We start from the raw sequence: 22,145 nt of genomic DNA, 5'->3' as shown, positions 1-22,145 counted from the left end.
GGCAAAGAGCTATATAGTACATACATCCTCAATTTGTGTTAGGCACGGATTGGTTCAATTTAAGATACTCAACCGCCTGCACTTCTCTGGAGTCAGACTGGCCCAGATATACCCCGGCTCAGATCCAAACTGCATTGGATGCCATCAGGCCCCTGCCACTCTGGGACACATGTTTTGGACATGCTCAAAACTACACACATTCTGGTCAGAGATTTTCAATACATTCTCTTATATTTGTAAAAAGAGAATTGAGCCAGACCCAGTTATCTCAGTATTCGGGGTTACCCCTAGCAACAGCGGGCTATCAAAACATCATTCAGACTTCATAGCATTTTCAACATTACTAGCCCGCCGACTGATCCTTTTTGGTTGGAAATCGACCACACCTCCATCCCATTCACATTGGGTCCGTGAGGTGATGGCCTTTCTTAAGCTAGAAAAAATCAGATGCACAATTCAGGGCTCTGTAAAAAGGTTCAAAAAAACTTGGTGCGACTTTTTAGAATACTTTACAAGTGAATTTGATGCAAGCACCTTAGATCAGTAGCTCTCCACGTCTCTACCCCCACCCCTCCCACCCCCCTTCTTTCTCTTCTCTCCTTGTCTTTTCTCTTGTTGACCTTTTTTTCTTTTTTTCCCTTTTTGGCATTTATCTGTACATGGGCTGACTATTGAAAATGTAACAAATTGAAGCAAAAAAAAGTATGTCAGGTGTGGTGTGAGAGTGTGTGAACTGCTTGATATGAGTGTCTCACGGCCAGTGCGTGAGACTGCTTTGAATGGAGACAACCCATCACCAAAATCAATAGCTCTCTTAGGTGAAGGCTAAATAGACTTATAACAGTTATTATAAAATACTATTTGTAACAATTGCAGCAGCCTACTCATTTTGAAACATGCTTAGCAGTTATTATTGATGATATTGATGCTGACAATAATTTAAAAATCTAGTTAATGGCATAAGTAACCTAGCACATAATACAGCAAATGTCCATTACCCATTAGCGAATCTAAATCTTACCTTTTCAATCAAAAGTCCCTTTCAGAAACAGAAAGTGGATCAGCTACTCCATTATCCTCTACTGCAGACTTAGTCATAATGACTATTGAGTCATGTTTTGTTTTTGGATGTAGAATTTTGTTGCTGTTTATTGTTTATTAAGGATCCAAAGTTTAACACTATCACATCACAGCAATGTTATGCCATGTGTGGCATTATGGAAACCTGTTTAGATTTCTTTTGAAAGTAAAATCTGACTGACTGGTGAGTCTTGTGTGGTTGTATTGTACTGTAGCCTTAGCAATTTTAGTGTAGTAACCTATAGGAAGTAAATGATAACAGTTGTGTTATAGTCTACTTTGGGGGTCATTAATAGGCCTGCCTTGCGATCTCCAATACTGTCAGCTCAAACTGAAAACAACACAATTCACAAACCACAGTAAAACAACTTAAAGGTAGACAACAGTGTGTGTGTTTGGGGGCCAGCGGGGGTGGGTTTAGGGTGGGGTGGGGGTCCCTTCAGGAGGCTTATGTATGGGGGCCCAGAATTTGGTGCTTCACATGTTACAGATGAAGCCATTTTAAAGTTCCCCTATTTCCTTGATGGCTCCTTGGCTGGTCCCTGACAGGTCCTTGGCTGGCCGATTATAGGGGGCGTAGGGGGGTAATGTAATCCCTGGCCCTGGTCATTTCAAGTAACACTAAATGCAACGAGGAGACATTATGCATATAGGTTTCCCAATCCGACCATTTTTTAGTGTATTATTTTATCATTATGAACTCAATTTATATCCATCGACATTATAATGAATAGGCTATAGGCTTAATATTAGTTTGCATCCAGCGTGCTGTGTGGGCTTTATTACATCTGCTGCAAAATCGGGCCATTTAGTTGTGCTGCTACTACAGTAATTACTGTAGACTAAAGGCACTCGTTCGGATTTGATTGGGCTGCCGTAATTGTTGTATTAACAGAGCAACTTCATTTTAAAAGGCAGCTTTCTCTCCCAGAGCATGCTCCACTCCGCTCCTGTAACACTCCCGGTGTGAGTTGACGCCGGACAGAGGACTAAACCGTAGCGCAGCTGTTCTGCGCCGCTGATGGACCCGGTGGAAATCCCCAGTAAGGGCGTTGGATGCAGACTTTAGCTTTTAATAACTTATCATCACAAAGGGCTTAAGATGACACTGACTGAATTTGGTGACGGATGAGTCAGAAATGTAGGAGGAGTTCATTAAAAATATAAGGCCTGGAAATGGCCAAAAAAACTGCAAAATGTACCTGTTTTTAAAAGATGGCTGACTATGTTAGACAATGGCTCCAAGAGTTTGCGTCCGGATGTAATACATTCCCCTCTTGAATTTAATTCTTCTATGTAACTTTGGAAAGCGGGGCTTCAATTTTAAAATTTTCAAGGGGGCGCTGTTGAGCCATTTAGCCTCGCCCAAGCCAATGACCTATATAGGATGTTACCTGGCACCACTCCAGACGTGTGTGTTATGTTTCGTGACTGTAGAGGCATCAAAGGAGACATCAAAAAACGCAGCGTTGTCATGGCAACACCTTTTGACAGGGAGTCACCATCTTCGGAATAAACCATCCCCAAGGTCTTGAAGCTTTTCTGAGCAAATTTGAGGGGGCTCTGATCAACGTGCTACCCACAGCGCGTCAAAGCGTAAAACATACAACTTAATGTTGCCAGTAGGTGGCGCTATGACACAGATCCAGTATTGACATGTGGATCTGTTCAGGGCGGGACTCTTATCAAGCACAGGAAGTTTGGGCCTCAAAGGATCTTGTATGTTGGATTTATGGCGAATCATCAAAATTCACCAGCAGGCCACACCCCCCGGGAATGACAAAAAGTCACCATTTTCATAATTTTTCATCTCCAAGGTCTGTAGATGATACTGACTGAATTTGAAGTCACTGAGGTCAAATATGAAGGAGGAGTTTTTTTAAAGTATGCAGGCTGGAAATGGCTAAAATCGCAACTTTGAGCCAAAATGGCCGACTTCCTGTTGGATTTAGGGTATAGGTCCGAGTACGTTTTTGGTGCGTCTGGTCATGATATATATGCATACTGAATTTCATTCTTCTATTTCGATCTGGAGCGATTTTAAGTGTGCCTAGGTGGCGCTGTAGAGCTATTTTACCCTGCCTTTTTGTGCGACACAAAATATGACATTTTTGGCCCAAACTGGTGTGTGTTAAGCGCAGGTTAAGGCAGCGAAAACTGTGATTTTTTTGGCGAAATAATAATAGGGCTTCACACTGATCAACGCTCAGGCACTAATTAAAGCTGCAAGCAGCGTCTACGGGCCCTCGCACTTCCCAGCATGCCCCCAAACTGCGATAAATGCCATACGTTCATGTAGGTGCGTGCCGAAGTTGCAGGGCGGTCACAGTGGGCATGTAGATGTCTTTGCCTGCGCCTTTAATTGAACATTGTGTGATGGGGAATTGTCACTGCTTGTGTCCACTATGTGAAGGTAGAAAACAGCCACTAAGTGACAAGTACAGCCACCAATCAGAAGTCATGTGTATGATGTGCAAAAGACACACCATGTGGAGCTCATGTAAATCTGATTATTCCAAAGGTTGGAAACAACAAGCAAAGTTTTTGAATGTAGAATGACAGCCACCACAGGCATCTGATCAAGGATAAAGGAGACAGTAGTTTAATTTGCAGCCTTAAATCTCCATGTGTCATTGGTGGAGTGTAGTGTAAGAACATAGTAATAATACAGTCAATAAACTTTAACTAGAAACAGTAACTTTTTTGCTGATCTGGTATCATGAATCAATATACGTTTTCTCCACTAGATGGCACACTAAGACCACAAATTAATGTGGATGACTGCTTGACTTCATGATCTACTGCAATATTCTGAAACTGTAACATGTTATAACAAAGTATTCATCAAGATGACACAGAAATAGGTCTAGAAGTAAACACAGCCTAAATTAGAAACAAATATATTTCTATAGGTTACAAGCCTATCATCCTATCTATCCTCAATACACGTTGTCTCCACTAGATGGCAAACTAAGACCACAAATGAATCTGGATGACTGCTTAACTTCATAATCAGAGTTTGACGTGGGTTTGGTAAGGGCATTTGATGCAGACTTTAGATTTTGATCACTTATTATCACAAAGGTTAAGATGACACTGACAGAATTTGAAAATGTAGGAGGAGCTTGTTAAAATATAAGGGCTGGAAATGCCCAAAAAATCATCAAAATTGGGCAGTTTTTCCTGGATGGCCGACTTCCTGTTGATAAAAAAATATTCTTAAATTTCCAACCCTTCATTCAAAAACAAAAACATTATTTCAAATTGACAATGCAAAAAAGTGCTCAAACAACATGTTGCTGCTTGGACATCCCTGAGTTGTTGAAGTAATATTAAATTATAAACAATAATTTAAACAAAACCACTAAATGTTAATGTCTGATAGCAAAATAACATACACATGTATGCTACACAAAAAAGAGGTATTTTCTGTAAATAAAAGATAAATAATAATAATGGTTTATTTTTGTAGTAACCAGTTTTACTTTTACCATCATTAGGCTTCCATACAAACTATGTGCGCTAGATTCCCCTGCTGCTCTCCTCATCTCCTGCTGCTGCTGTTATGAAGCCTAACCTACACCGAAGCCAAAAGCGAAGTTATATGGTTAACTAGCTGATAGCAACTTCTAATGAAATCGAGATGATCAATATAGTTAACGTCACGTTACTTCAAGCAGTCATTTTTGCAGCTGCGCTGAGAATTCAACGGCGGCGGTGCACCACTGCTGAATGTACATGGGGGAAACACTGCCTGTCAATATACATTTTAGCAAATTCCAGTCTGGCTTTTTTAATATTTTTCTTTCCAGTGGAGTCCTCCTAGGTCTTCTTCCATGGAGCCCACAGTTGCTTAAAAAGTGACAGATGATGCACATTGACCTTTCTTTGGAAGTTTTCATTCGTTCTATGTTAACCATTCGCACAATCGGTCTGTTTAATTGGGGCACAATTTTCCTGTTGCGGCCACATCCAGGAAGGAAGGTTGGGTACAGTCCAATGGACCTCAAACTTAATAATATTTGCAACAGTAGTTACATGAACATCAAGCTGCTTGGAGTTGTTCTTATAGCCTCTACCTTTAATGTGCTTGTCTATAATTTTCTTTCTGATATCCTCAGACAACTCTTTCCTTTGCTTTCTCTGGTCCATGTTTAGTGTGGTGCACACAATGATACCAAGCAGCAGAGAGACTACTTTTCTCCATTTAATAAGGCTGACACTAAATAAAGAACAGCTCGTTTAAAATATCACTGTAATCCAATTATTTAGAATCTTTTCTGGCGGTACCAACTAATCTGTCCAGGCCATTTTAGAATATCTTTGTAGAATAAGCAAAAATTGATCTCTTTTCACACTTTCTTTGCTTTACTCTATGACGTACCAAAGGCATACAGGTATACATGAGACAATTGCTTTCAACTTTAGAAGCATTTGTTCAATGAACTCTGAAACTCATACAGAACTCTGAAACAATGTTTGGTTACAACCTTTCTTTCAGATTTGGTGTGTGTGTCTTTGTGTGTGAGTGCATGTGTGTTATGAGTTCCTCTCACCTGACTTGCTGATAGTGGAATCATCAGCAGGCCACTGCTGGTCCTCTATTGTAGCCAGCTTCAGCTGTCCCAACTGTGCAGTTGCAGGGTCTTCACCCAAGTCTACCAGCAGCTCTGAAGACATCACACACACTGCACAACGGCGCAACACGCACCCACCCACACACACTGCACAGTGATGTCTCAGATACACACACTGTCACACACACAAAGCTGTGACCTCCACACAATAGTAACCTGGAAGAGACAGACACACTTCAAGTTAAAAAATAAATGTATACATAATTAAATAAACAGACACTAACAGCAAATCATCACAACAGAGAAACTGAAATCAGAAGAAGTTGACAATTAACTGATTATCAAAATAATTGGCTATTCATTTTTTGTCAATCGATGGATCCATAAAATAACTAATTGTTTCAGCCCTCCTGAAGGGCCATAATGTAATTATCTATTAGTATCTTTTATCATAATTTACTCAAATTGCAATTTTCAATAAACGATCTGAATCCCATATTATTTAACTGAGATTAGCTACAACAACCAGTGACTTCTAATTAGGAGTACAACTGGGGCGCGCAGGTGGTCGAGTGGTTAGAGCACATGCCATATACGCAGCCGCCACCGGTTCGAATCCCGATCGGAGGTCCTTTGCTGCATGTTTCCCCTACCATTCTGTTGGCGGGAAGAAAATCTAGGCGCCAAACACCACCCCCCCCCCCCCCCCCCCATCACGTACGAGAGATATGATGCTAAATCAAAAAGCGCGAAAAGTGAGAACCGCGCCAAAGAGCATCCCATTGCATGACGAATTTCAGTCCACATGTCAAAGAGGAAGGCCCATCAATGCAAGACTTCCCCTACGAGGAGGCTCTCAAAATCTTTTTCAGAAAGCCAAGGAAAATCAAGTGCTCTGACCACAGCTGCACAATGTGCCATTAAGCCTAGCCCAGTCCAGCCCAAGCAGGCCCTTCCCTTCCCAGCCTCTACCTAACCTGTCCTGTCCAGCTCAGCCCTTCAATGAAGTGTTTGAGTGTTTCTGTTTTGGTAATGTTGTTCTGTTGTGTTTTAATTAAATTAAATTGTTCTATTCATTACCTTGAGGTTTGAGGAGTCGCTGAATGTAAATTTTCAATGTTAAACATTTTCAGCCGGACGAGCCGTCGTTCTGCTCAATTAATGTTGGTTGTTTTTCTATTAGCCACTAGCCGTGGCTAGCAGCCTTTAGCTAGCTAACGTTACTCAAACGTGTTGTTTTCTCTTACAGTTGCAGAGTGAAGCAGAGAAAACTCGACTTGCAACTAAACAGAAGAAACAAGCACAGCCAAGTCTACCACTTCTGTTTGACAAGCAACGAAAATACGACTCCAAGACAGTCATTCATAGAGTAAAATGCACTTTCTGAACTCTTGTGTGCCTTAATAAATGTGCACTTTTCTGTGTCAGCCTTTTTTTTGTTTTTAAAGTGTAGCTGAGAATACAGCATTTCAATTGTGTGATGTTCATTTTAACTGGTTGTTGTTACTGTTAAAATATTGTTCTAATTGTTGTTTTGTGTGTTGTGTACCTCAGACAACCAAAAAACATGTCATTGTTGCTATTTTTGTTCTTTGCAGTTTGCATTACCTCAGAAAACCAGTTTCTTTTTGCACTACCTCAGACAAGTGTTGTTTGCATATTTTTGCTATTGTTAATTTTAGATTTTTGGATTATTTGCAATAAGTTAAAATAATAATACCTCAGACAACCTTAAAATATTGTCAAATTGTGTTATATTTGGGTTATTTATTTTGCATGTATGTGAAGTGAAAACAAAACGTGATTGTCTTGTTTTTTTATGTTTTTTTTTTTTTCATTTTCTGATTACTTAACTAGCATCTGCGGTTCTGCTGAGAAAGCATGTTCCATGTTGAGATTGAAAAAGCTTTTTTTAGTTTTTCATGTTAATAAAAATATTTTTTATGCCTTTAAGTATTTGTCATTTTTCATCCCGCAGTATCAAAAATGGTATTAAGTATCGAATATTTTCCTGGGTATTGATATCGAGTTTGACATTTTAGTATCGTGACAACTAGGCATGGGCCGGTTACCGGTTTCAAGGTATACCACGGTATGAAAAAGTCACGGTTTCAAAACCACTAAAAATTTCCGTCATACCGTTCCTGCGGTATGAGCAGGTTTTTTTTAATGTGACGTCTCGTCAGAGAGAGAGTGGAGGTCCCTGGTCGTGTGCAGCTGCAGCGTAAAGTAGCGCACCTCCGGTTGCTGTTACAAGCAGGTCGCTCTGCAGGCTGTATGATGGCTGAAGGAGGCGAGCCCCCCGAACTTTCCTCCCGTCTAAAAGCGCCAAGTTGGCTGTATTTATACTTATAAGGCTACCGTAAAAAGACAGACGGCCGCGTCTTGGAGGAAGAAGGTCCCAGACAGTAGCAGCGCGAGGAGGAAATACATCCAATATGATCGTGAGCAAGTCTCCAAAAACTGTTGAGATTCAGTTTTAAGCTCCTGCCTGCATTTATTTATTTATATTTATCTTAGAAGTGTTTTTACTTTTTTCAATTATTTATGTCGTGACTTGAGCTGCAGGTTTAGCCTCAGTTGAAGGACTGCACTTTTTTTTTTTATTTAGAAATAATTCAGTTTTTTTTATTATCATTTATTTTAAATACATATTTACTAAAAATAAAAGACCATTCAATGGGGAAAAAAACATTTTTTTTGTTTTTAAATACAGACATTTCAAAATATCACATTTTATAGCCGTAATCATAATACTGTGAAACCGTGATATTTTTACCTAAGGTTATCATACCGTCAGAATTTCATACCGGCCCATGCCTAGTGACAACCCTAGTATATGTATATGTGTATATTATCATTGTTGTTTATTTATTTTCCTTATTGCTGAGATTGTTGGGGGATGTTCTATGTTGTGTTTGCTTTCATCTTGGAAATAATAATAAACAGAGCATTGAAAACAATATATGGGGGACTGATCATACCATTTTTAATGTGCAAGAATTAAGAATAAACATGACAATTAAGTTAGTCTTTGTTATGTGATAATCACTGATATATAAAACTATTTGTATAGGGTCAACTAAAAATGCTTCATATGCTGCAAACAGACTGTAGCTCACATTAACATACTGCCTTCAGTAGCTTGAAAATCAAAATGTAGAAGCCAGTGACCCAGTAGCATAATGTAATTGCTTCACATTAATGTCTGCGTCACTCTTCCTTCTCTCTTATATTGACTTTCTACCCCATTTTCTACAATCTCACTTCCTCTTTTAACCCTCACTTACTTTACTCTGCTTTGCCTCTCTCTCTCTTACACACTTACACACCCCATAGCAAGGAATACACTGCAATTAATGGTCTTCATTCAGAATATTTGAACATTTGTTCCAAATAATTACTCAAAATCATCAAAGATCAACATATTAGTTTGATTAATCATTGCAGCTGTAATGACAACTTAAGTCTGCTGCTTAGTAGGGCTGGAAGATATTGATTTTGGCCTCCCACGATTATAAAAATGTAATAATCGACATAAAACATTATTGTTCCGCCCGGCACGGCGCACATGCGACATAAATCCATCGCCCCCGTCTTTCCCAGCAAGTTCTGTGTCCCGCCCCTTATGTTAGACCTGCTGGAGGGACGGTGTGTTTCTGCACAGATGTGGGAGATTTAAAATGACAGAGAGGCCTTTGGTTGACAAGAAGAAAGGTAGGACTGGGACATCTTCACTGCTCTCAAGTTTCATGAAAAGTTTGGCGTGAGATCACACAGCTATCATGATGCTGTGCTCTCACACGTGCTGTATTGATAGTCACACAAACACACACAAGTGCCCACAGTCACTCTCTAGCCTCGCTCTTGCTCGTTCGCTCCAGACTCCGGGAGATTGTGTCTCATTTGCGGGCGTCAGAGAGCCGCTATCAATATGCAGAGTTGGGATGTATGGATTACATAATATATGAATTTCTGTGCGGTGGGATCACTTCTCAGCGTGAGAAATGACAGGTGACGTGAGAGCATGTGAACTGCTTGACGCAGTGCACACCATGGCAAGACGAACAATTTGTATAATAAGCTCGGCAGCCAGGGGATTTTTGTTTTGGTAGGTTTTGGCTATTTACTTTTATTTAATGTTTTTACATATTGCTATTATTATTTCCATTTATCATTATATATATTTTTGTTGATTTTAATTTATTTCTGGTTGTGGTGTTCAAATATATTTCAAGTTGAGTTCTGGTGGTTCAATAAATGCTTATGTTTACACATCTATGAATAATCATGTTTTATAATCACAATTTCAATATCGATCAAAATAATCGTGATTATTGTTTATTGTATCCTTTGGATCCCCATTAGTCTTCATAGAGATGAAGACTATTCTTCCTGGGGTCCACAAATTATGATTTTTGCCATAATCGTCCAGCCCTACTGCTTAGTATTGTCTGTTGATGAATCAAATAGTGGTTGAGATATTTTAGTCAGACTCAAAATACTACGCGAAAACCACGCAAAACCAGAGCACCAGGTGGTTAGCTCTCAGTCTTCTACTTAATATCAATCATCTTCACCATTATTCAGGTGGAAGCACAGCACTGTGGTTAAATATCATATTCATAAGAGCAAATAGAGATACAGTTAAGGTCAAGAAGTTTGATAGACACATTTGAATAAATAAGTATTTTGTATTATATGTTTTAAGGGAAGTGGAATAGCACTGCAAATGTGGCTAAATTCTGTGTTTATTTTAAATAAAACTTTTCATTAAATGAATTAACTTGTATAAAATGGCTATGTTCATCCATCAACAACATCTACAACTTTTTTCTCATACCACTCGTTTACATAAGGGTCTCCGATTAATTGTAATATCTTCACGTTCAATAGTAACCTCAAACTCTGCCATGTCGTTGATGTCTTCTGCTGTACTCTCGCTTCTTGCTCCTTCTTCACTACTACAACTAGTCTCTTCCAGCAATAGATGTTCTCTGTGCGGGATCGCGCACGACCGCACGGTATTTCAGTGAGTAAAAGCCATCAGGTAAGTGTTATTTTAATAAACTTCTGGTGTACTTACAAACTTTCCAATGCATGGAAGAGTAAAGAGTAATGGTGGATATGACACTAGGTCAAAATTACACTGTACCATCGCTTTAAGTAAAATTTCATTAAAGTAGTGGTACTTTTACTTGAGTAGAATATTTCATTACTCTTTCCACCTCTGGTTACAGCAAATAGTTGTCAGGAAAAAAAATACTCAAGTAAAGTACAGATACCTGAAAAATCTACCTATGTACAGTAACAAAGTACAAATACTTCGTTACTTCCCTCCTCTGCTCATGTTTGAAGGCATGGCTGTGACTGGAAAATAATCTGGTGATGCACTGGAGTCACCAAATACGCACTGCACGTCACTTCAGAAAGACTTTTATCCACAATTCAGTATCCCCCATACCCATAATTCATTACAACTCGTAACCTATTTGTTTCCGGTTGCTTTCTCACCACCGGAACCACACCAGAGATCAGTAGATGGTGCGGATCGAGACCACCAAATTTGGGTGGCCTCGGACCGATTAATTTTGGTGCGGACTTGAGTGCGACTGCTGCAGACTGACCGACGTAAACGAACTGAAACAAGGGGTCAAACGAACTACACTCCGATTAAAGGGTTAGGGTTAGGGTTAACCCTAACCCTTGTTATCAGATGCTTCACTGCACATAATGGAAATATATATCGGTCTCAAAATAGGAAGTCTACTGTAAAATCACATGGTTTAAATGTATGCAGCATATCCAAGCGTAATCAGGAAATGTGATCAAATATGCTTGACAAAACACGCAAGCACACATTAAACGGGCTAGTTTTTAGATGGAATTTGGCGGATCCATCTAACTTACAGGAGCTAACAGTAACGCAGCCGTTGATATCTACACTGACAAAAGCAACAAGTGAGTAGCCTCGTAACCGACTTTCTTTACTTTTACCCACAAAATAATCTATAGAAAACATTTCCAGTATATTAACTGCATATTTAGATGAGCTAAATGGGCTAACTTAGCTAACGTTAGCTGGCAAGTGTTGCAAAGCTAAGACACATTAGCAAGCTATTATGCTTCAATTAATGTTAGCATACACAGACGTTTTACACGGGCGGCTCCTTTTCTGTATTCTTTTGTAAAAAGAATGACTGACGTTAACTAAACCATACAATCGAAGTATAGAAAAATCCATATTACCACAACAATGTAGCCCCATGATATTGTACGATAAATTGCACATGAGCACGTGACGTGACTGCTAAATCCCTTGAGTTAAAGCATACAGACATATTTATTTACCGTTTTTGCTTTGTGGCCGATGATCGTTGAGATGTCTAAATTCGCTGGAGACAGGATCAGCTCAGAACTATTGACAGCAAAAGATCTGCGTCAACACTTCTTCCGGCTTCCGGATTTTCAAAATAAAGGCATGCATTTCTGGTAATGTATCGTAGCTGTCAAAATAAAAGCCTCTGTCACTACCCGATCTGAGTAATGTCTCTGTCTGAGTCCCTACGTCCCTACTGTCGCTACCCGATTTGAGTCTGACATGCGCAGTAGCGTCCGCGATCGTCCGCCATCTTGGACAGTTATGTACGGCAACTCCGCTTGGAAAAAACGCCCCCAGACTCAAAACGCGATACGCGAAATAAATCAGTTGTATAAACATATAAATATAAATAAAATATATCAATCGTATAAATATATAAATATGAATAAATATAAATAGTTTGGTTATAAATAGTTGTCAGAGGTTAAGAGTAAGTATACATATCATGGAAATATCTGGAAATCAGACATGTATAAATATAAATAAAATAAATCAATAGTATAATTACATAAATATGAATAAATATAAATAGTTTGGTTATAAAAAGTTGTCAGAGGTTAAGAGTAAGTATACATATCATGGAACTATCTGGAAATCAGACATGGAAATAAAATAATACAAAGTAATAGTAATAATAATTATATCTATCTATCCACTATCTTATCTATCTATATTTTTATTGATATGTTTATATTGTATTATTATTTTATTCTATACATATATAAAATAGATAGATAAGATAGTATGTATATACAATATATATCTATATATAGCTATAAAATAGATAGATAGATAAGATAGCATATATACAATATATATCTATATATAAATATATATAGATATATACACACTATCTTATGTATCTATATCTATCTAATATTTTATATTTTTTCAATTGAGAATGGTATAAACTAACAGAAGTTTTTAACATTACATTACATTAATTTTACATTCATAGAGCTTTGATTTTGGAACCGTTTTGTTAACGAAAAAGAGGCCAAGATTTATCTGATGTGTGATGTGCACTCTTTTATACTTTGTTATAGACACAGGTACCACCCTTTCTAGTTCTGTCACAGCTCCTCCACTCACCTGATGGACTTCCTCAGCTGTTGTTTTGATGCAGACAGATATTTAAACTGTGGTATGCATGCCTCTGTTTGACACACTATTACAAGACCATTTCAAATGAATGAATGCTCAAGCCAGTACTGAAAGTTTGGTAACTTTCAGTTTATAACTTTGAAGGACCAAAGAATTCCATTTTGAACATGAACCAAACATTTTAATCTAAAAATACAAAAATGTGTTTCCATCAAATTGATGTCAGAGATGGACAAAACAAAAGACAGAGCTTAAACAGGATTGTCAAAGAATTTAAATCTTGAATTTTAACCACATGCTTTAAAAATTTAATATAAACAATGGAGGAAACAAAAGACACATGTATGTACATAGCTATATGAAAGATTTTGCATATATTCAAGTAAAGACAATTTTATGTAATCACATAAGAAGTTATGACTGTACTCTTTAGTTTAAAGAGACCCAACATTCCCCCATGAGCAAGTACTTGGCGACAGTGGCAAGAAAAAAACTCCCCAGTAACGGGAAGAAACCTCAGGCAGAACCAGGCTCTAGGTGGGCGGGCATCTGCCTTGACCGGTTGGGGTTGATACAGAAAGAGAGAGAGAAAGACTGAAGCAATCTGAATCTGGAGCATACAGGTATGTAGGTGCTTAAGGCAGAAGGATGATTGTCAACTGTGCAGTCTCCCGATCATCTTCATCTTTTCCTGAAATTGCACAAAAATAACGATATTAGTACAACAGATATTATAGTAAACTTGAAGCTATATGGCACTGTCTTTTAAACATGTGTCCACACACTCAGTAGATATTACAGTTAATAAAACAAATTAAGCACCAGTTCTACCTCATACAAGTTAACTTTACCTCAGTGTCTTGTGTTGGGACGTGTTCAAATGCTAATTCTTGTATCATTCTCACTTGGGTAGTTGTTATTTGTTAGAAGTAGTAGTAGTTTTTTGACCATACAATAAAACATTTGTGATTAAACATGAAAATATCAACCACAGAAAAAGAACACTTAGCTTTAGGGGCAACAGAACTGGAGGGAGATGCGTCGAGTATAGGTTTCTTCAGTCAGTAATTCTGTCCTGTTTATTCAGGCTGTTAAACAAGAGGGAAAATAGAAGATGAGTTTCAGATTAATATTAAAAAGACAGGTAAAACAATGGTGTTATGGCTACAACAAAGGAAACATTTGGCTTAACCCTGTGCTCATATGAAAAGGACTCGCTAAATGTTTTTATGCATTAAAAACCAATACCAATGTTAACCAAAATTATGAAAACTAACAAACAAAGCTGCAAAGACTGGACGATGAGACCCCCAACATCAAAAGAGATGAATACAACAAACAGAGCACTTAGCTTCTGAAAGAATCAAAAAGGACTTGAGGAAGATGAGTAGAGTCCAGATTTCTTCTGTCAAGGATTCAGTCATGTTCAGCAGGCTATACATCCATGTTAGCAGTAAAGATGGAGGAAAGGAAGAAGAAAAGTAATGTATTAACATTACACAGACAAGATGTTTGAAAGATGGACACAAACTACTGACATGAGCTTCTTACCAACAATGGAGACTGGAAGCGTGTTACTTAAACACAATTGGTGTAGATGTCCAGCTCAGATTTGATCACTCTCTCCAAGACAGTCTGTCAGACTGTTAATCTGAATTAAGACAACAAGAAATTGAGGTTAAGCATTGATCCCACAGACAAAGTACAAACTACCAAATCAGGTTCTTACTGAGAGTGGAGACTGGAACACTGTCATTTAAACACAATTGACGTAGATGTCCAGCTCAGATTTGATCACTCTCTCCTACACAGTCATGTCCTTTAGACTGTTAGTCTGAAGTAAGACAACAAGAAGATGAAAATAAGATAAGTTAGGCATTGATCCCACAGTCAAAGTACAAACTACCAAATCAGGTTCTTACCGAGAGTGGAGACTGGAACGATGTCATTTAAACACAATTGACGTAGATGGGGAGGCAGGTACTTGAGGAGGATGACTTTACTGTATTTGGCGTAGATGTCCAGCTCAGATTTGATCACTCTCTCCTAGACAGTCCTCTAAATTGTTACTCTGAAGTAAGACAACAAGAAATTAAAGTTAGGCATTGATCACACAGACAAAGTAGAAACTACCAAATCAGGTTCTTACTGAGAGTGGAGACTGGAACAGTGTCATTTAAACACAATTGACGTAGATGTCCAGCTCAGACTTGATCACTCTCTCCTACACAGTCCTTTAGACTGTTAATCTGAAGTAAGACAACAAGAAGATGGAAATAAGATAAATTAGACATTGATCCCACAGAGACAGTACAAACTACTGACATCAGGTTCTTACTGAGAGTGGAGACTGGAACAGTGTCATTTAAACACGACTGACATAGACGTCCAGCTCAGATTTGATCACTCTCTCCTACACAGTCCTTTAGACTGTTAATCTGAAGTAAGGCAACAAGAAATTGAAAATAAGATAAGTTAGGCATTCATTGATCCTACAGTCAAAGCACAAACTACTGACATCAGGTTCTTACCGAGAGTGGAGACTGGAAGGGTGTCATTTAAACACAATTGACGTAGATGGGGAGGCAGGTACTTGAGGAGGATGACGAGGATGACTTTACTGTATTTGGCGTAGATGCCCAGCTCAGATTTGATCACTCTCTCCTAGACAGTCCTCTAGACTGTTACTCTGAAGTAAGACAACAAGAAGATGGAAATAAGATAAGTTAGGCATTGATCCCACAGTTAAAGTACAAACTACCTAATTAGCTTCTTACCGAGAGTGGAGACTGGTACAGTGTCATTTAAACACCATTGGCGTAGATGTCCAGCTCAGATTTGATCACTCTCTCCTACACAGTCCTTTAGACTGTTTGTCTGAAGTAAGGGGCCAGGAGATGGAAATAAGTTAAGTATTGTGTCGATCCTACAGACAAAGTACAAACTCCTGACATCAGGCTCTTACCCAGAGTGGAGACTGGAACAGTGTCATTTAAACACAATCGGCGTAGATGTGCAACTCAGTTTTATCAGTCTCTCCTAGACAGTCCTTTAGACTGTTAATCTGAAGTAAGACAACAAGAAATTGAAAATAAGAGAAGTATTGTGGTGATCCTACAGACAAAGTACAAACTACTGACATCAGGTTCTTACAGAGAGTGGAGACTGGTTCAGTGTCATTTAAACACAATTGACTTTATTGTGTTTGTCATAGATGTCCAGTTCAGATTTGATCACTCTCTCCTAGACAGTCTTTTAGACTGTTAATCTGAAGTAAGACAACAAGAAGATGGAAATAAGATAAGTATTGTGGTGATCCTACAGACAAAGTACAAACTACTGACATCAGGTTCTTACCGAGAGTGGAGACTGGAACGGTGTCATTTAAACACAATTGACTTTATTGTGTTTGCCATAGATGTCCAGCTCAGACTTGATCACTCTCTCCTAGGCAGTCTTTTAGACTGTTAATCTGAAGTAAGACAACAAGATAATAAAATAAGATAGGCATTGATAAATAATATAAATTAGGCATTGATCCTACAGACAAAGTACAAACTACTGACATCAGGTTCTAACTGAGAGTGGAGACTGGAAGGGTGTCATTTAAACACAATTGAAGTAGATGGGGAGGCAGGTACTTGAGGAGGATGATGAGGATGACTTTATTGTATTTGGCGTAGATGTCCAGCTCAGATTTGATCACTCTCTCCTAGACAGTCATGTCCTTTAGACTGTTAATCTGAATTAAGACAACAAGAAGATGAAAATAAGATAAGTTAGGCATTCATTGATCCTACAGTTAAAGTACAAACTACACCAGCTTCTTACCGAGAGTGGAGACTGGAACAATGTCATTTAAACACAATTGGCGTAGATGTCCAGCTCAGTTTTGATCACTCTCTCCTACACAGTCTTTTAGACTGTTAATCTGAAGTAAGGCAACAAGAAGATGGAAATAAGATAAGTTAGGCATTCATTGATCCTATAGTCAAAGCACAAACTACTGACATCAGGTTCTTACCGAGAGTGGAGACTGGAACGGTGTCATTTAAACACAATTGACTTTATTGTGTTTGCCATAGATGTCCAACTCAGACTTGATCACTCTCTCCTAGGCAGTCTTTTAGACTGTTAATCTGAAGTAAGACAACAAGATAATAAAATAAGTTAAGTTAATAAAATAAGATAAGTTAGGCATTGATAAATAAGATAAATTAGGCATTGATCCTACAGACAAAGTACAAACTACTGACATCAGGTTCTAACTGAGAGTGGAGACTGGAAGGGTGTCATTTAAACACAATTGACGTAGATGGGGAGGCAGGTACTTGAGGAGGATGATGAGGATGACTTTATTGTATTTGGCGTAGATGTCCAGCTCAGATTTGATCACTCTCTCCTAGACAGCCATGTCCTTTAGACTGTTAATCTGAATTAAGACAACAAGAAGATGAAAATAAGATAAGTTAGGCATTCATTGATCCTACAGTTAAAGTACAAACTACACCAGCTTCTTACCGAGAGTGGAGACTGGAACAATGTCATTTAAACACAATTGGCGTAGATGTCCAGCTCAGTTTTGATCACTCTCTCCTACACAGTCTTTTAGACTGTTAATCTGAAGTAAGGCAACAAGAAGATGGAAATAAGATAAGTTAGGCATTCATTGATCCTATAGTCAAAGCACAAACTACTGACATCAGGTTCTTACTGAGAGTGGAGACTGGAACGGTGTCATTTAAACACAATTGGCGAGGATGTCCAGCTCAGATTTGATCACTCTCTCTCAGTCAGTCCTGTTCAGTGGACTGTTAATCTGAAGTAAGGCAACAAGAAGATGGAAATAAATTAAGTATTGTGTTGATCCTACAGGCAAAGTACAGACTACTGACATCAGGCTCTTACCGAGAGTGGAGACTGGAAGGGTGTCATTTAAACACAATTGACGTAGATGGGGAGGCAGGTACTTGAGGAGGATGTTCAGTGGACTGTTATTTGGCGTAGATGTCCAGCTCAGATTTGATTACTGTCATCCCAGTGACCCAAAAACATTCAGCAGATCCTAAGATCCTCCTTGTCTGCCATGTTTTGGAAGAGTTCCATATCCTGGAAGTAATCAAAAAACGAACAGCAGGGGATCCATTTCTGCAGTATCATCAGATAGTGCAGTGTTTCTAGAATCTCCTGCTGTTCCATGTTATCTTCTGATAGGATACTTGGCTCAGCCACCTTCCCCCTGAGCAACCTTGCATTGGTATGTAGCCAGGTAGCTGCAGCCACTATATCATCCAGTAGTCCCTGTAACACAAACAATTAGGAATAACTCAAAATGAAATCAAATCAATCAAATCAAAATAAATCTTGTAACTTTTGACGACCAAATAACAATTGAGATTGTGTAGTTACGTACCTGTGTCTGTCGTATCTCAGGGAAGGCCGCTGGTGCTTTTGATGTAACTGAAATGACAAAAGTTAAATTGTATTTTAACTTCAGATATTATTGCGTCTGTGACATATTCTGTGGATTCCCTGTGAATCACAGCATACGTACCAGGCTGTGGTTTGCCAGAGGATTTTGGCAGCCTGAAGACAGGCTCAAGTTCTTCCCTCAACAGACTGGAGGCCTCGCTGGTCCAGTAAGCAAACCTCTGGCCATGCCTGTGAAAAATTACATCCTTTAGACTACAGTGACCCCACAAAGTAAAGATTTGATTTTTTCTGTGATGCGATGCATACCCCTCTATCCCAAATCTCTCCATGAGTTCTACACACCACCATTGTCTTATTAGTGGCAAGTCAATCTACAAATAAACAGTTTTATAATACATTTTTGACAATAGGACAGAAATAGCAGTACCTCCATGGATGACATTGGGGCTGAAGTGCTCAGGCAGAGGGCATACTATGTAATACAAAAAAAACCCTGTAACGTTGACACTTACAATGCACACTGAATTTCCTCTTTGAGGAAGACAACATGGCTTACCATCAGCATGAAAATACCACAGGAATTCCCGGTGGTTTGCCTTGGGAAATTCTGTTGAAATCGAAATGTAAAATACTTTTAATACAACTGTGTACTGTGCGCATTCAGTTGTAATGCCATGAAGCAAACATGGCTCAGGGATACAGACTTACTTAAAGGTCCACTCCTGTCCTCTCTGTCCATGGTCGCACATCAATGCGACTGGCAATTTGCCTGGCAATTAAAGGAAAAAAGAGTACCAACATTACATATCTGATTTAATGAATATTCCTTTATCCTGATAACAAGGCTAATTATGAACTGGTAGCCAAGGAACACGGCTACTTTGGAATCTGTGGTATCAGAACGCGACCACTTGTGTGACATTTAGCTATAGAACAAGGCTATTTTGGAATCTGTGGTATCAGAACAAGACCACTTCTGGAACACGTAGCCTGACAACAAGTTTGGCCATAGAACAAAGCCATTAATTATGTATAATCAGAACCTAAAGACTTTTTTGTAGGCCTCATCTCCAAACCCATCAGGACGCAGAGAATCAAGGAATAGGATCTCCCTCTGTGCTACCAATAATGCCTGCAATGGATTAATTTAAAAGGTAATTCACGAGCAAGGAACACATCACCAACGAGATACGTTTTAACAGATTTATTGACAGAATTTGAATGAATTGTGTATTCTTGATGCGGAGTGATTCTTGGTACGGTGATTCTTGATACGGTGTGGGGAGGTCGGACGAAGGATCCGCCGCTGCGCCCGGGCAGTGACGAACCCCCAAAAACCTCCAATTATTTGAGACGTGCTCGTGCGGATCTTAGATCGTTGAGTCTGAGCAGATATAGCGGTGATATGTTAATGAGGCGTTAATAGTGATAAGTCGAAGATACAAGCAAGGCGGCACGGGTCGAAGTGCGATGGTGACACAGTGAATTCTGAGCATCCAAGGAAACTGAAAAAATGCTAATATGAACATTGCTTTGAGGGTCAGGGCGATGTGAGAAGTTTGGTATCCTGAGTGAATGGTGTGTATGCAAGTGGACAGCAGTTCGGCGGTAAGAGAAAGCCGTTTGGCTGGTTCTTGGCTGAGGAGACCAGAGAGAAGTGACTTACTTGGGGATGGTTTATGGCTGGGATGGGATTACATGTGATTAGTTTGGAGAAAGACTAGTACCGCTGAGGTAGGATTTGAGAGTAGGTGTTCTTATGTTGATGGCAGAATGAGCATAGGTGTTGTAGCAGATGACGATGGTGAGATAGAACGAGGGGAAAATGATGTTGTGTCAGTCATGAAAGTGTTGGAAATTATTCCAAGCTGTCCAGTAGGAGGAGAGTGTAGGAGATAAAATGAGAGAGAGAGTCAGCGATGGTATTATGGTGGCCTGGGACGTGGGCGGCGCAGAGGATATATTGGTTAGTCACGGAGTGCCGCGTGAGCGACGCATGAATGGCATGATTGAAGAGGAGTTGGAGCGACCTTTGTTAATGATTTCAACGACTGAGATTATCAGGGTGTATAAGAATGGATTAACTAGACTATTCGTGTCCCCATAGAACGAGCTACTATGGGGTAGATTTTGAAGAGGCGGAGGAAGTGACCTGGCGATTGTCCATGAGTTCCAGGGGCCATTCTGATGCTAACCATCTACCGTTGTAGAAACCCCCAAAATCAGCAGAAGGAGCGGCATCAGTGTAGCTGGATGTCAAGGGAGTTGGTCAGCTGATCATCATAAAAGAAGGAGATACCGTTCCAGCTAGAGAGGAGATGGACCACAAGCAAAGCTCCGCGAGACATAATTGGTTCAGTGAGAAGGAAGACAGAAGCGACGGGACTGAGGATGCAATAGACAGCAGGTGGCTCTAAGAGCATCGATAATGAAATAGTTATGGTGACGAAATAGGACGACATATATGTTACTTTGAACGTGTGACAGGGGCATTGATAATGAAATGGTAGAAGTGATGAGATAGGACGATGTGTAGGTTACGTTGAACGTATGAAAGGGGCGTTGATAATGAAATGGTCGAAGTGACGAGAGAGAACGACAGGTAGTTTACGTTAAACGTGTGAAAGGGGGTGGTCTCAGTTGGCCATTTGGTGGAGAACGATGCATCGTTCTGTCTGATGAAGTTGCGGGAGTAGCACTTGGGGGCAATGACATCCCGGTGTCACTGCCTGGGAGAAATGAGCTGCAGGGATCAGTGCAGGTGATGGAATCCCGGTGGCAGAAGTTCCGGTTGAAGCAGAGTGCTGGCAGCTCTTGGTGCCAGGAACCTTGACTAGAGCAGGCTTCTGTGGCAACTAGAGCAGGATGTCCGTGTTAAAAGCTGCCTGCTGTCGAACTAGGCAAGCCAAGGTTGGATTGAGTAAACAGCGAGGTCACTGACATCAAACATCCTGGCCAAATTGAAGTGGTGCAGATGTAGTGAAAAACAGCAGGGGTCATTGGCATCCTGGTGCTGATGTTCTAGTCTATGCTGAGTGCTGTGATTGGAATGAAGAGACGGCAGGGGTTGTAGGCATCCCGGTGCCCGATGTTCCTGTTGGAACAAAGCGCTGTGGTTGGACAAATAAACAGCATGGGTTGCAGGCATCCCGGTGCCTGATGTCCGTAACTAAGCAAAGTGCTGCTGTTGGATTTAAGGAAACAGCATGGGTCACAGGCATCCCGATGCCTGATTTACACGACTAAGCGAAGTGCTGCTGTTGGATTTAGAAAACACACGGTTGCAGGCATCCCGGTGCCTGATGTCCCTGTCTAAACGAAGCGCTGCGGTTGTAGTGAGGACATGGCATGGTTGCTGGTATCACTGTGTCTGATGTTCTGTCTAAGCAGAACACTGTGGTTGGAGTTAGAAAAACATATGGGTCGCAGGCATCCCGGTGCCTGAGGTCCCTGTCTAGGAGCGGTGCTGCGGTTGGAGTGAGGAGACGGCAGGGGGTTTATGACTCAGACAATATAGAAGAAATTTCAGGTTAGTTGTATTTGTGATAAATTGTGTCAGTAGCTTGCGA

General features: G+C 39.8%; 1 protein-coding gene across 2 annotated transcripts in view; it reads right to left on the bottom strand.

Moving 5' to 3' along the window:
- The window catches only part of arhgap1 (Rho GTPase activating protein 1), a 41,559-nt gene extending 29,505 nt beyond the window's left edge, over positions 1–12,054 (bottom strand). For both annotated transcript variants that reach the window (XM_053314439.1, XM_053314440.1), the window contains exons 1-2: positions 12,009–12,054; positions 5,637–5,873 (exon numbers count right to left, since the gene is read on the bottom strand). In XM_053314439.1, coding sequence (XP_053170414.1) covers positions 5,637–5,760 — 124 coding nt within the window. In that variant the 5' untranslated portion in view covers positions 5,761–5,873; positions 12,009–12,054. The remainder of the gene's footprint in view (positions 1–5,636; positions 5,874–12,008) is intronic.
- Between the last annotated feature and the right edge of the window lie 10,091 nt (positions 12,055–22,145).

This window comes from Scomber japonicus, chromosome 24 (genome assembly GCF_027409825.1).
Source record: "Scomber japonicus isolate fScoJap1 chromosome 24, fScoJap1.pri, whole genome shotgun sequence".
NCBI lineage: Eukaryota > Metazoa > Chordata > Actinopteri > Scombriformes > Scombridae > Scomber > Scomber japonicus.
The sequence above is the reverse complement of the archived record's forward strand: the minus strand, read 5'-3'. Positions and strand labels throughout refer to the sequence as shown.